A 16,205-nucleotide genomic window follows, 5' to 3' on the forward strand; every position below is an offset into this window, starting at 1 on the left:
TTAGCGTATATTTTAAGCTCAGAACACAGAGCAAAAAGCCTGGTAGCACTGCAGAGAGATCAGGTCACTAGGGATACTTCTACTCACAGCACAGAGGTGCCTGCCCATACAAAATTAAGAAACTGTTTCAACTCATTGCAGGGACGGCACATGTTGTTACATGAAATGGAAGCTAATAAATTCAATGCTTAGACAGACATGCTCTTCTGGATCTAATGAAAGTAGCTTTAGAAGCTATTACTCCTCTGCCAGAGGCTGCCACCTCACAGAGAAAACATCATAACCTTTCATGTGAATACATTCTGCTTCGGTACAAAACCAGGGTAGCTTAGAGCTCTTTCAGCACTGTCCACCATAGGTGTGGATTTACTTGACAAATGAGTGATGTTTTCTTGCATGAAATGCTTAACATAGTTAAGCAAGATCTTGAGTCATGGCAGTCTTCACAAACAGTACTGAGAAAGTACTGATTAGTAGTCTGACAGCCCTCAAAAACAAAATCCGTGGATTCCACACTTATTTGGCAAATTAAATGAACCAGAAATAAATGTAGCAACTTGCCATTAGGCCCACCTGTTTGCATGTTCAGTCTCTCCTGTGAATGCAAAAGTCATATTAAAAGCTGTCTTTGCTAAATAGCCTATAAATCTCTTCAATATTGTAAAAGATGAGAGAGATTTAAAATATAGTGCCCCAACATATACCCAAATACATTCCTAATTCTGTATTTAAAGAAGAACAGTAAGAACACACAATTTTTGCAAACAGGTCTCCTAATCAACTTGCTTAAACAAATGAGCTCCTAACACCAAAATAAACCCCAAGGATGAAAGCATCATATATTTTTCTCATCTTAACAGCCTGCCAGCATGTCTTTTCCAAGAGATTTTACTGAGCTGAACATTATGGTACTCTAGAGACCATTAGCAAGGTGGGCAACAGGGGATCTTTCCACATTAAGCAATCCAAAAATACTTACATCTAGCTTTATCTAAACAAGCTTGTGCAAATTTGTTTTACTTCCCAAAAGGAAAAAGAATTTACCATAATTTTTAACACAACCCTCTTTCATTTTTTTTTTTCTTTCATGGTTGGCTGACCTGTTACTGAACTATGATTGGCTATTTTTTCACTGCTACACATAATATTGCCTTGGCCAAAGGATCTTTTGGGGTCAGCTATCTTCTCACACAGGACTTGCTAAAAAAGTTTTAAGGTAAGACAAGTAAGCTATTAAAATCTAAACACCAGCCTCTAACAACTGGAACCGTGAACAGCATTGTGTATACCATCACATCATAACATTCAAAACTTGAAAAGGCTGATGAGATCATTGCTTCATTTTGTAACTCAGCACATAGATGCCAGTTCTTTATGACTGAGCAAATTTATGTTGTATATTTAAAAAAAAAGAAAAAAATAAATCATCAGCGTTGTAATTTTTCACCCTTATTTCTCCCGAGAGATTGTTTGGGAGCAGTGAGAATTCCAACAACACGTCCACTGATGAGAGGCAAAGGTCAAGCAAAGCGTCCCACATAAATGACAAAATGGTTCATTCCTAATCAAATTCAGCACACAGTTGGACAGGAACTTGGGCAGTTTATTCCCATCTGCTTCTCAAGCAAAATATCTACCTATTCAAACCGAAGTATAAATTTGTAATCTACTATACATGTTTATGTTATAAATCCTTATTCTGAAATAACTCAAGGCTGTAAATCACAGCTATCCAAGGTCCGAATCTCTGCCAATTGCAATAGGATTTCTGTAGTATTTTAGATCTTTACATCAGAATAACAGAACGCATCCTGAAGTGATCTATTCTCTTCCTCTAGTACTGTTAGTGAGATCCCCAAGGAAGGTATATGAACGGAGAGAATCGTTATCTGGGGAAAATGACACGCCCTGAAAGAAACAAGTGAGGTGGAAGCGTTAAGTTCTGCCAGAATGTTTCACTTCAGCTGGAAAAGTGTTCCCTCTGCTTTCTAAATCATGATTCACAGTAATGCGCATATGCATTCAGGGCTAAGGAGGCAATCTTGTTCCCCTTATACCCTATTTCCCATACATACAGACAACTCCTAAAGGGATAAAACAGAGTGGAGTCAGGATGGAAAGGAAAAAGTTTCTTCTCTGATAGGGTTTTATGATTCCATAGCTCCAGTGTACTGTGATTTTATGTGAGGTTTGAAGCAGGGATATTGCCACATGATGACTGTGGACTCCTATTTCCAGTACAAATACAAACTGTCCAGATAAAATGTCAGGGACCTAAAACATTCATTTCCTAAAAACACACAGGTATGAAGAAGCCACTTCTGCCATTTATCCAGTAAGCTTTCCTTTTAACAAATTAAAATTAGATCAGGGAAAAAAACAACAAGAACAGAGAGAGAAACACAAGGAAAAACATATCCTTCTACCTTAGCTTCAATCAGATTTTTACTGTACAGGTTCCTCTCTGTTCTCACAGCTTCACAGCGGTTTTGTTGCTGTTTTAACTTAATCGCAGACTCTTCTATTTTCTTCTCATAGTCACAGATCTGCATTTCCCGTATTTCAATATCTTTCAAGTGCTGGAGGACCTGGAGTGGAAAGAAGGAAGTGAACATGATTAAATCATCGTCACAAGATTATAAGGATGGGGCAGAGTTTGTGATTTTCTTCTAAGATGACAAGTTCAAATTCCTGTGATAAGAAGTTATAGCTACAGCTAAAAATCACTTCACTCCAAGTACAAGTTTAACCTTTCTGGATTGGTTATGTGGGACAACATTTTATTTTAACCTGATACCTAGGTTTTGTTCAATACTAAAACTTAGAGATGTGCATATATTTAATTTAAAAACAAGCTACTGAAAATATTGCCACTGAGTGGGTTCAATAAAATCAACATAAACAGCTTTCATCAAGAATACCCTTAGGTTATTTATGGAGCAAAGCTAGACTTTGTATGTTGTTTTAGATGTCAGCTGTATGATATGATGAATAAAAACACATATGTTTTTCCAAGAAGCCCTGCATGTATTCCTATATTCTAACAACCACCCAACTATTTTTTTAACACATGATCACAAACTGTTGATATATAATTATAATAATAAGAAAGTCAGTTAATGTAACATACACTTGATCTAAATAAGCAGGTAATCACCATTAGTTGCTTCTATGAAGGATCAGAAATAATGATGTGAAGATTACCTAAAGAGAATGGAGTATTGTAGACTGTAGAAAGAAGATGATCACATGCCATATCAATAAACAAAACCACAAAGTTTTATAGACACCTTTATTAAACAGTTACCACCATAACAATCCTAAGAATTACTACATTAAAGGAGCAAAAACACACATAGTTGCTAATCATTATGATGGGCTTCCTAATTATTTTTTTTAAATGCAAGAACCTTCCTCCTGCTGTACAAAGTTGAAAAAATCGAGGAGCACAAACAAGCAGCATTCAAACGGAATCCAAAGAAAGAAGATTAAAAGAAATTAAAAAAAAAAACCAAGGAGTACACACATCAAGAACATAACTTTTCAGGTTCACTGCCCGGGGAGAAAACAATGCCACACTTAAAGCTGGAAAAAGATCAAGCATTAAAGAAAAAGCTGAGGAATCACATGGGCAAAATCCAGGAGACAAGTCCATTTACAACTGCATTTCATACTCAGTTCTCCTGACTCTGTTTTTGAAGGTAGCAGTTTGAGCTAAGATTTATGTTCATATGTCAAGGCAGAATAATAAAAAAAAAAAAGTTTACATCAAATAGTCAATAACTGCAAAGTTTGCAGTCAACAATGTTGTCCCTTGCTTAGCAGAAAAGCCTTGTGAAGTTTAACTATGGGGCAGGAGCTTAATTAATTGATCATTCCACCATGTACCTCCAACGAACTTTGAAGACAGGGGATAGCTAAATATAGAAAATTTTATTACAGCAGCAGGAATACAATTCCAGCACATTTGTAGCTGACTGCAAGGATCTCGGGAACTGCTTACAGTGCAATACAAAAACACAGTCTCAGTTTATAACCTACTCCTGCCTTTTCCTTTTCTGTTAAAACAACCTGCCAATAGTAATAGCAGGGAGGAAAAAAAAAAAAAAAAAAATCAATAAGGCATGTTTTCTATCTGCACTATGGTCATCACAGGCTGGAGCAAGATTTGAAAGTAGGTCACTGCATTTGTAAGTCTTTTATTTGGTTTTGATATATATAAGTGCAATAAGCTTGTGGACTAAGTTTTCTGAGTTGTGCTCACAGGCTGGATGCTGACTTTGCTTTTTCAGGAATGATTAAACCCAAATAATTCTCCCTTATAAATACAGCAAAGACACATGCAATGTTTCCCAGCAGAGCCCTATGGGAGGCTAAGCATCCTCAATTCTGATTTAGTTGATAGCACACTACGCCTCTCAGATTTGCCAATGAGAGGCCAAAGCTAAGAAGAAAGTATTAGATATTCATAGTTTTCTTCTGCAGCCTCACAGATTTGTTTTTTTTTTTTTTTTATCTGTACACTTAACTATCATCTACTGTTGGTCACCTGTTTAGTTCAGTGAACCTACTCAAGATCTCAGTAATGGTGCCGTCCTTATTTGCTTACCTTCATTTAACCACTCCGAGAAGTACTGCCATGGTCTTAATGATATGCCTGTTGAGCATTAGGTTTTCCAAAAGATTATGTGAATTTAAAAAAGGAAATATCTTTTTTAATTTTCCTGGATATGTTGTTAAACTGTAAACTTAATATTGTAAATGGCTTTTTTTGAAAAAACAACATATTAGAGACTGTTTTTGTGACCTCTCATAACGCACAGTCCAGGAACACTTCAGGTGAAACTGAAGGGTATACTTCCCTGGTTCCTTTTCAGCAGCCTAAGCCTTCCACAAGGAAACCAAGATTTCATAATCTAAGAATTGAAATTCAAAAAAGAAATATTCTACTAACATTTGTAGCTCAGTAATACAGGCTACACAACAAAGAGCAAAGAGCCAGATTTTTTTCTAATTTGTGCTGGCTAATCTAAAAGTAAGACTATTCAACAAGTGACACTGACTTAAAAATGGTACAAACGAGCAGTCAGCCAGACCCATAATTAGAAGAGCAAGTCTAGCATGAATTCTCAGCACTAAAATCTTTTACTGTTGTGGATATAACTTTGCTGACTCTGTTCATCAGTTGCTCAGTAGCAAATGATGATTTTGAAAGAGAAATTCTGCAGCTCTATAGATCCTGTCCTGCTGTAAATAACCAGACAGCTTTCAGAGCCAGCATGGCTCTGTCTGCCTTGCAGGAGTTCCAAGAAGTCTTTGGACTTAGATGGGTTTGGCTCTTTACCAGCTCTTACACAATTCAGACGGTGTGCAGCGAGCTTCTTCAGAGCCAGCTTGATGGTAAAATGTGACAGAAGAGCGTTGACTGGCCATATGATCACTGCCCATCAGTAGCTCATTCCCCACCGGTTACGAAATGGTTCCTGCAGCTTCGCCACAGATTCTCAAGTTACCCATCTGCATAGGTCAATCAGTGAACCTAAATATTACCTAATGGGTATAATAATCCTGATCCTATGTCCTTCTTCCACCCTGTGTTTTGCCCTGTCTTATCCTTCCAAACAACGAGTAATCTCAGGGAACCTCTGCAGGGCAAAGACTATTGTCTCACATACTCCTGTGCTCAGAACAGCTCCTGCTGCTCTTCACCTGCAAGCTGAGTCAGGAATTGCCCATTTAGTGAACCACAGAAGAGTGCATGTCCTTTGGAAACGTGCAGTCACAACACAGGCATCATTATACAAACAGCTCAAGTGTCATAGCCCATTTACTGAGGCTCTGCCTTATAAGGAGTGACAGAAAATTTGCACCGGAAGTGGCAGGGGAAAAAAAGAAAAAGTAAACAAGCAAACATTTGTCATTTTCACCCTCAAAATCTTGTGAGCAGCCCTAATCAGAATTGAAAGCAAGAGCCTTGTAGTTCTGAGTGTTATGAATTACTCCCTGGACCTAGTTTACAATGTTCTTAACTCATATCTATACTGTTAGAAATGCACTATGAGGGAAAGATGCAAAATATGACTTTGCAACAAAGACAAATCTCACTTTCATGGACTATTATTCCAAGGAAATGACAAAAGGTAGTCCAGACAAGGGAGCATATACCATTCAAAAAATGATTTAAAAGCCCCTGGTCACACGAAGTTGGAAAGGATAATTTTAAAGTGAAAAGATAGCAAATAACTTGTGGGTTGAAACGGCTTGAAAGCTAATCCCAGTAAATCAATGAGCACCTTGGAGAGCCCTTCAATGTGATCTTCAGCAATTAATGGAACATGTTACAACCATGTTCCTGAGCATACGTCAGGAATAAAGTTGTACATAATATTGGGCAGCAGGCAACGCAAATTTTATACAGTGTTTCTCTGCAGCTGTTCCTGGAGAACTTCTGTTTTGCAGACTAGCTTGTTCAGATGTTTTCACATACTGGGAGTAATCCTTCAAAATGCTAAGTCTCTTACAAAGATGTCAAGCACCGTCAGCTCTCACTGGCCTCAATTTGAGGACAACAGTAGGATGCAAGATAAGGTCCTTTGCAGATAAGACAGAACAATCAAAGAGTAATTTCCAACTTCATACAAGAATTTCAACTGTGGGACTCAGGTACAAGAAGTCGGAGGCCCTGGTTTGAATTTCAGCCCTAGTTTCATTTCCCAAATGATCGCTGAATAAGAGAAATACATGGCTGTACTCCAAGTCTCTCACAGAATACACACCCATTGATGAGGTTCCTCCAGAGAGACCTGAAACAGTAGCGGGAAATATGCACTGACAAGAAGAAATTTTTGTAAACTCTGTGAAGACCACTGATCTAAGCTTCCTCCCACTGGCATGTTAGGAAATGAATATATCATCTTTACAGTTTTGAGAGTAAGACAGGAAAGAACCACTTGCACAAAAAGCTGTTCCTACCTTCTGTTTGAGCTCACTAGTTTCATTGATGAAACAATCTCTCTCTTTCTCCAATTGGTAAATAATCTTCCTTTGTTTCTGAGCTTCATTCTTATAATTTTGGATTTCTTCTTCCAAGTTCTTCTTTGACTGTCCATGGAGCTTCACCAAATTTATCTGCTTCTGAGTGGCACTGGCAGCCTTGACCAAGTTCTACAGGGAACACAAAATAATGACTCTTGAGCTGAAAAGGCAACACCGCCACCACTATGACAAAAACATGCCATTGTCTAAGTGCATTATGGACTTCCCAATGTTATTACCCTATATCTAATTTGTTCAGTTTAAATACTTGAGCCTCAAATCTGATTTTAAAAAAAAAACAACCCCTAACACAGCTGCTAAATAGTGCTTTTTCTGATTTGAAGTTAAAACACCAGTGCCTGTGTTACGAAAAAATGGATAGGATTGTTTAGAAGTGGATGTAACTAATGACTGGAAAAATCTTACCAGCTTTAAGGCATTTAGATTGTAAAGCATGCCAATAGCCAGTAAAATAAATCATAAAGCCAAATACCCTTCCTTCTCATGTCTTAAATAGCACGTTCAAACTGTAAATTAACCAAGCTTGGTTTAAAATTATGCATAAGGATTAAACAGAAAACACCAAGATACCATCTTTACCAAATCAGCCTTCTGGTCCCAGTTTGAAATTTCATTCCCTATACAAAACAGGTATTTGTTACCTACCAAATCTGAGCCTCCGCTAGAGTCAAGACACAGGACAGCAAATCTATAGCAAGTAAAGCACCTCAGAAATCATCTTTTAGCATTGCATTCACTAGATTACACTTCAGGAATGCCCATAAACATGAGATGCTATCCTGCAGTACAAGAACCTTGGGCTGATGGAAAATGATCAGTATGAGAAATGGACCTAAAAGCAAGGATTAGTATTAACACAGCCTGACAAGCTGCTACGTGGTGTGTCAACAGTTTGGTTTGTTCTTTTACTAGCAAAGACTTAGTTTGCCTACATTAATATTAAACTTCATGTGCTACAGAGTGTAAAAGCACAGATGTAATGAACTCTGGATATCAAATAACAGGTCTGCAATAAAGGTGAACACATGTAGCATTTTTTAACTCCCTGACAGTTTATACGTTAAGAGTTGGAAATCTTTTGTGTGTTTATGGGTACTAACGCTATTTCAATGCACAGAAAAGAAGCAGTGTAAGCATCTGCTTAGGGAAATCTGAATGTTTTACTTAACTATTTATTCTACAACAGTGCTGTGTCGTTGTGAGTGTTTAAACTACAGACATTTCATTCTCAAGCTGTGAGATTTGCTTATCAGTATTACCAATGCAAGCTCACCTTGCTTAGCATATCCCTTTCCCTCACAAGCTCATCTATAGCTTTCTTGTCAATCTCCACCTGCTTTTTGGCAGCCTCCAACTCTAGAGAAAAGGAGGAAAGAGAATAAATCCTGGGTTCAAACTGTACAGCTGCTAAAAATGCGGAAACAACTTAGAGGACTTTTTAAAAAGCCTTAACATTACATGAACAGTTTTATTAGCTGTGACTAGGTTTTGCAACCTCAGGTATCAGCTAATGATGTTAATACTTATTTGGGTACTTAGAAGAACTTAGAACAACTCAGGCACAGTAATTAATGGTATGAGAACTTATTGTATTTGGGTGTTCAAACCAAGATACCACAAAGAAGTCATATTTTCAGAAATCATGGAGCACACTCAAAATCAGAGGCTTTTAAGAAGCTTCAATGTGAGCATCCAAAAACTGAGGCACTTTCAAAAACAGTTACCTTCAGAATTATTCTAATCTGTCTATATGAAACCCAGTTCTCCTTTGAAGCAGTGAGATTCTGCTGGCTTCAGTGGAGTTAAAACTACTCACTATGGGTCAAGATTAACACTGGACATATACTATTCAAAACTGAAGAGACATGTTTTCGCTATATTTTAAAAAGTTAATTAAAACCTGCTACACTAACACCGCAACTCAGGAAACGCAGTACACTGGAGTGCTAAGATATGTAAAATATTGCAAAAAGAAGTGTTATTAGTAGCCATTCCAGTACAGATCTGAATTTCCTAAGTTCGTCTATCCTTTCTAGTACAGAGCATGACCTTAAGCAGTACTAGCAAAATGCTTGTGGGAAAGCTCTTCCACCCTGACAGAGATGCATGAATAACAAACATGACTTTCCATAAATACAGCTGTATGGAAGGATTCATATCTCATACATGCAGTCTCTTCAGGACACAAGCTAGAAACAAGGGAGAGCAAGGAGAAGCATTTATGCCAGTATATATCAACTTGAAGTAGATAAAGTTTATAGCAAAGATTTTTTTTTCTGCCCCAAAAAGTGAAGTCCCATCAACTCAAATGTTTGCCAATTTCATAATATTATTTTAGCAAAAAAAAAAAAAAACATAAAACTTTTTTTTCTGAAAATCACTTTGAAAATGTGTCTATTTTTACTTCAAAGCATACTTTATTTTGAAATTTATTTGCATTTTAAAGTAAAAAAAAAATGCTCAAAAGTACCCCAAAGTTGTTTTTTAAAGTTAAACAAAATATTTTATTAGACTCAAGGCATTTTCTTCCAAAATTTCCATTTGGCAAAAAAGTTGAAAGCTCCTTCTTCAAAAGTTTTCCAGATCTACTAGCAAGTCAAAGTCAATACTTGGACAGCTCTAGTATCCACACTGACCACTGAAATCCTAAACATACCAGAACTAAGTTTATCAGCTCACTTGCACATATTCATTTCCAGGCTGTAACTACTCAGCAGAATCAAAGCAGGAAAAAAAGTGTGTCCTAACCACACCTGATTTCAATAAGCTCTGAAATTGCTTCTGTCTCACAAGTCAGCTCAGGAGCAATGCAGGTACATTGGGGATGACCGTATGACGTGGCATAAATTGGCACACCACAAAGTTCAGTTATGTCTGTTGTATTTTCACCCCACATATGCTACATTATGAGAATTCTGTAACCCTACAAGGTTTTTGAAATGCTGCCGTAGATTCCAACTGTCATTTATACAGTCTCATACTAGACACTAAAGGAGAATGATCCTAACGGGAGAATGCACCCTGAATGAATACATTACGAATCAGAAGACAGATCCATCCATCAGTTATGTACCTACCTCTCTCCAGTCCAGATATTTGATTTTTTAGGGTGTTTCTCTCATGTCCTGCATCAACTTTTTGCTCCTCTGCAACACGCAGCTTATTCTGGAGAACATCTCTTACTTTGTTCAGCTTTGAAATTTCAAGGCGCATCTGAGTCACTTCATCATCTCTGGCCTACAGAACAGCAACAAGGAAAGGAGAGAGAAAGTATCCACAGAAAGAAAATGCCTCTGTACTTGGTGTATACTTATTCCATGAAATTCAGGAAGCAAAGGTATAAGTGCTGTGGGTCACCTGAGAGAAGATAATTAGCTAATTGAACAATATTAAAAATAATTTCAACAAAACCAGCTAGGGCGAGGAAAATGATAATCAAATCTTATGCTTTAGGGCTGAAGATGATCAATAAAGAATCCCCAGCTGCAAACTTCACACAGCACTACCCAATTAGGCCTGCAGATCAAACACAGGCAGCTCTAATTTCCTTTGAAGTATTAGGGACAGTGACTGCGATGAGAAAGATATCTGTAGTGTGGTCTGGTTGCATGTCCTTAACAGCAGGTATCTATCTGTTATCCCCATCTGTTTTATAACCTATGGCTGTAAAGAAAAAGCAAAATGTAGAGTTCGCCTCATTTGCTATGCAATCAGAGGAGAAAATAATCAATCAAAACACTGCATAAAAGTTAAGGAACTGGTTACCAGGAAACACAACCAATAATCACAACAGAAATTTGTCTCTTTCCTTTTAAGAAGTAAATATAATTCCCTCATATAATTCAGTGCCACTGTTAGGTTTTACAGCCATCACAGAGTACAGTGTTCCACTTACAGCCTCAGATACTGACTCTGTAAGATGGTGAATCCTGCTATGTGAGTATCCTCTGGAAGGATGTGAATCTCCTCAATTCTTAGTGACAATAACCTTCAAGAGATTTATGGATACTTTCACAGTTTGGGTTGCCCAACACCATAGTGGAGGCACTCAGCACACTGCAGGATGAAACTGCAAGCACAGTGCTTACAAAAAGGGCATCTCAGATCATGACTGGGGCTCTTAGAAGCTTTAGCAATTCGCTTAATTACTAACTGGGCAGTATCTTGGTTTTTTTTTGTTCCCTGAAGTCCGTGTGCATGACTCTACAAGTTCCATCAACTTTTCTTGAAGTTAGGATAAGATCATAGAATCAAAATCCTCCTTTTCACACTCTAGAGCCCCAAATGCAAGTCACATTTGAACATATTTTTTGTAAAGTTTTAAACAATGATGGTATTGCTAGAAGTAATGATAAAAGCAGATAGATAACCTGGAAAAGACAGTAATTTGTTTCTCAAATAGGTAAGAAAAATATCTTCCAGTCTGCCTAACAAAATATAACAGAAAACAAGCTCCTACCATACAGCCCATTAAGGATCCAAATCAGAATCTTCTGTGTTATATTAGTTATGATCTGTCAGTGGTTAGTTTTTATCATTCTGCCTAACAGTTCCCATTAAAAAAAAAAAAGCTCCCTATTGGCAAACAACCTTTTTATATAGGTGAATTGGTTATACTTGACTAAACCTTGATAAGATAATGATTTTCTACCCAAATTTTCTAATGTTTAGTGTTTTAACCCCAATGATGATAGAAAATGCAAGATATGGTAGACAGAGTAATAACATCTAACACTTACACATTACCCTTTATCACAAATGCTCTCAAAGTTCCCTAAAAAGCATATGCAGGAATCATCTCATCCTTCCCCAACTGAAACTCACCTGCTTCTGAGTGGTACAAAACAACTGTTAAATAATGAAAAGTCAGGCAAGAAAACCATTTAGATCAGAAAGTAAACACCATCTTGGTTACTTATATTTAACTTTCCCAACCAATACTGTGGGGGCAAAATTTTAGTGTTGGAAGCAAGTCCCTTTAGTGGAAGCTATCCAGGACACTGTCGTTATAATTCATTAACATTTTTCAATGGGTTTTGGCAACACTCTGATTATGTTAATCACTGTAAGTAAGTAGTTGCTCTTATCTGAAGATCTCACAATCAAAAAAAGACCTTATGCTTGTCAAAAATACCATGCATCTTTTATGAACAAAATATGTTGAGCATTTTGATTTCTGTGATTTATGAAATACAGCTCCTCCAGCAGGACAGGTGCTACACTGTCAGGTGATAGGGTTGGAGACTGCACCATGGTACTGCCACAGAAAGAATGGCATCCAGTGACAGCCAGATCTATTCCTAAAAACTCAGATTTCCCCCAAAACTACCCATAAGAAACTATCAGTACAAGAACTGAGGTCATCGCTGTCCCAAGTGGTAAGGCTGCCGTCAGAGTGATATGGCTGATAGGATGCATGCACCTTCTGGTACTTACTTTCAGTTCTGCTGTCTTCTGCTGGATGTCCTGCATCACCTCTTCAAACATCACACTGTGCTGCTCACTTTCTTGCATGAGCTTATTATTTCTCATCTGAAATTGCTCAAGTTCCTTACCAGCTCTTTCATTCAAGATCTGTTAGATTAAAGAACAATCCTATTAATTCTTTTTAATCTCATTACAATATCTACATATACATGAAGACAGAACCTTCCATCTCCCCAGGAGATAAAAGCTGCTACAGATTGTTGTCTGCTTAAAAACCAATCTTCATTGCTGATGAAATTACTGATGTGAAATATGATAAATGTTCATATTGACTAGGGGAAATGATAATTCTAATGAATAACACAGCCAGTGTCAGGTTTTTTCTGGGAGCTTAGCAGGTCTCTCTTGCAGGTGGTAGATAAATATTTTACTACGTGTTAAGCATTTGGCAAGCATCACGTAACAAAACAACTTGCTACATACAATTACTGAAAATGAGTATGAGATTCAAATTACTTCAATCAGCAGAGGGCAAGAGAGCTCTGTTTCATAGCAAGCAAATCCTACATTAATACACAGATAACATTTCTCTGCGTACTTGGTTTGCTGAGACCAGGACACAACCATTTTCCTCTCTAATTTGTCTTCAGTCAAAAGCCCGGAACAGCAGTTTCATGGTTTCTATGGAGAACATATACTTCAATACGGGAGCTGCCAGTCTTTTCTTCCGCTTGATGGGACTTCCCCTAACAGGTATTACTCCATAAGCGAGGAAAGAACAATCATCTTATTTTTCACTTCAACCATTGTGTGATAAACTGATGAAGTCAATATGTACCATGCCCTTTAAACATTAAAGGAAAAGAAGTGGAATCTCCCTCTTCTGAATGCATGTAGAAGCAAAGACAAGGTAAAAACAAGGAATACTGTTTCTTGTGTTGCAAATGTCAGGATAACACTGTGTTTCAGGTGATTTTTTACTGAGACTTGGACATAGGTGGTATGAAGCCTATAGTAGCTGTATCAAACCATTTTCATTGTCATGCAAGCAAGGATATTTTATTAGAAATTTCAGTGGAATAAGAGCAAGCATCACAGCCAACTACAATTCAGTTGAGAAACAATAACCCAATGACATTGCAATAGCTGAGTCACCTTCTCTTGCAGATCTCTGCTCTGACTCTTGCACAGTTGGATAGCCTGTGTTTTGGATGGACTTTTTGCAAAAGACAATGCAGGGCCTCCACAGACACCTTCAAGCCAGCACAGGCAACAAAGACAGTGCAGTAGTCTGAATAATTAGCCTAGGTACAGCACTTCATGTGAACTACTGGTTTCCAGGATAGTTTGGACAATTGAATGCCCCTAAAATCTGCACTTAGAAATGTTGAAAGGGGCTACAGAAAGGAGGAGGAAGAATGGAACCAAACAAGGAACTGTAGATATCCTATTTAAAAACAATGTGATTGTCCTGGCAGATCATGGAGCTGCCCTCAAAAGCTGCATAAAATCAGTGATATTCAGAGAAATAATCAAGTCTTCTCTGTATCCCTTTATGTGAAGAATTTTACTAAGACTCTATGTTGACAAAAAATTGTCACAGACCTCTACCTTCACAAATTCAGGGACCTGATGGGAAGAAAAAGCCATAAAAGTCATAAATTTACAAGATACACACAACTCCCAAAGAAGTTTCCCTTGAGGTAGGACTGTTTTACAGTGATGAGATCTCCCCTGCCATTTACTGAAATTGCTTCTCTGAGAGTTTCTCAAAGTCAGGGGAAATGGACTGAAAACCTGAAAATTCAAACACTTGCAGAACACTATATTAGGACATTTCCAGATAAAGTTTTCAGAAACAGAATGGGAAAAATCAATCAAAAAGGTTTACGGAGACAGTTCTCTGCCCTTTCACAGAAACTCTTCCACAATCTTGAGAGGTAGATAAAAATTATTGTGACAGAGAAAAAGAAGGAGTCAGAGGTAAAATGACTTTACCAATGCCACTATAGTGAATCAGTGGCAAAACTGGCAATACATGTCAGAAGTCCAACCTGGCAGTCTCCTGTTAATATCATTAGATCATCCATGCTCTTCACAGACTTTGTCTCACTTGCTGTGATCTTTTCAAGATGATGTCTGACAGTATCATTGAGATCCACTACTGATTTCTGTGAGGAAATCTATCTGAAATCTGTCAGCAAGGTTTACATATTTATTTATTAGTAAAGTAATATTTATATAAAAATAAATATTCATTAAAATTTTTTGACTTAAAATAATCTCCCACCCTCTCCCTTCAGGAAAATCCATTTTCTTCTTATTTTGACATCTGACCCTAATCTTCGACCTGATGAATAAGTGTGCCATGTACCCTACCTTCTGATCTTTTAGTTGCTGTTCCATTTTCAGTTGTTCTTCTTTGTTCCTCTGTATATGTTGCTGTAAATTCGTGATCTCAGCTTGCTTGTTATCCATTTCAGCTAGAAGATTTTTCAGCTCCTTCTCCATTTTTTCCTTCTTTCGAGCCTCTCGTGATGCCTCATTCTGATGGAGCTGGATTTCTTGCTGAAGCTATAATAATAGAGAAGACAATAGTTTAAGTAAGTTCTGCTGCCTTATATTCAGGAAAACAAGACCTCTCACCTCTCCTTCTACTATGCTTGATTTTAAAAACAACAGCTTCTATACTACGGTACCCACTACTACATGGAATATGCCAGATTTTCTCAGAAGTAAATATGTTCTCTAGTGGCTGAACAAAAAGTCCTGCATGAGGGAACATATTGATGACAAGAATTTGTTGAGCACCAGTCAGTTCACCCACACAGAAGGGTCTGATACAGTTCAGATATAAAAGCATTCCTCTGGAGATGCAGTGGCACAAATGTATTTTCAGTTGTAAGTTACTTGTAAAGTGGTACTTTTTGAATGCAGCATTAAAACTAATTTGGCCTTGATGTTGTATTGCAAGGATTTTTATTTTGATTTTTCTCTCTCACCAGCAAAAACACTTGTTACATTGATAGTAAAGGAAAGAGAGAAACGTCAGACCAGTGTTCATTTTCACAACTGCTCTCAATCTTTCTGCTCTCAAAGTTCCTCTGCAGGAACTTTGAAAGAGGAGCTTTCTCTCATATTTAATAGATTGCCTTGTGACTTGTGTTCTCTCCCTCCCCAAAAATGTGATAGAGCAGAATCAGCAGAGAGGAGACACGGGGGGGTGATCCACATGGAAATATTCAATTCTGCCAGGGACCAGCAATTGAAAGATGTTCTTTGCTTAAAGATTCCTCTCCCTCTGAGCCCACAGATGAAAAGTTGCCAGAACTGACTGGGTCTTCAACAGGATCTTCAGAAAGACATTGTCATTTAAGCAGTCTGAAGTGGAGAATAATTTCATACTGGGAGAACGGGAGGTGGTTACAAACACTGTAACAATCCCATACATTTAAGGGATGGTGAAGTGAGTATCGTAAGATTAAGGCTGGCAAGATTCAGTGAGTTTTGACGGGAGTCTCAATCCTCTCTCTTTTCTCCCATGCCCACAATGCTGTCAGAAAAGCAAAGATTTATATTCTCTTGTAATACCTTCCCAACCATCTGCTTTAGAAACAGAAATGAGTTCTCTGCATGAAACCTAGGCTGATCATTACTTTCCTATTTGTGATTAATAAAAAATTGTAAGCTAAATTCTGCTTCCATCTCTTCTCTGTTCTTTA

General features: G+C 37.6%; 1 protein-coding gene across 1 annotated transcript in view; it reads right to left on the reverse strand.

Annotated features, from left to right (window-relative positions):
- Nucleotides 1–16,205, reverse strand: part of CFAP58 (cilia and flagella associated protein 58) — a gene marked incomplete at both ends in the record, with an annotated part of 59,064 nt that overhangs the window by 32,717 nt on the left and 10,142 nt on the right. Inside the window, 6 exons of the mRNA XM_082308737.1 lie at nt 2,427–2,588; nt 6,973–7,164; nt 8,330–8,412; nt 10,134–10,293; nt 12,493–12,630; nt 14,863–15,057. Of these exons, the coding sequence (XP_082164863.1) occupies nt 2,427–2,588; nt 6,973–7,164; nt 8,330–8,412; nt 10,134–10,293; nt 12,493–12,630; nt 14,863–15,057 (930 nt within the window). The remainder of the gene's footprint in view (nt 1–2,426; nt 2,589–6,972; nt 7,165–8,329; nt 8,413–10,133; nt 10,294–12,492; nt 12,631–14,862; nt 15,058–16,205) is intronic.

This window comes from Platalea leucorodia (assembly GCF_965183815.1).
Source record: "Platalea leucorodia genome assembly, chromosome: 4".
Classification (NCBI taxonomy): Eukaryota; Metazoa; Chordata; class Aves; order Pelecaniformes; family Threskiornithidae; genus Platalea; species Platalea leucorodia.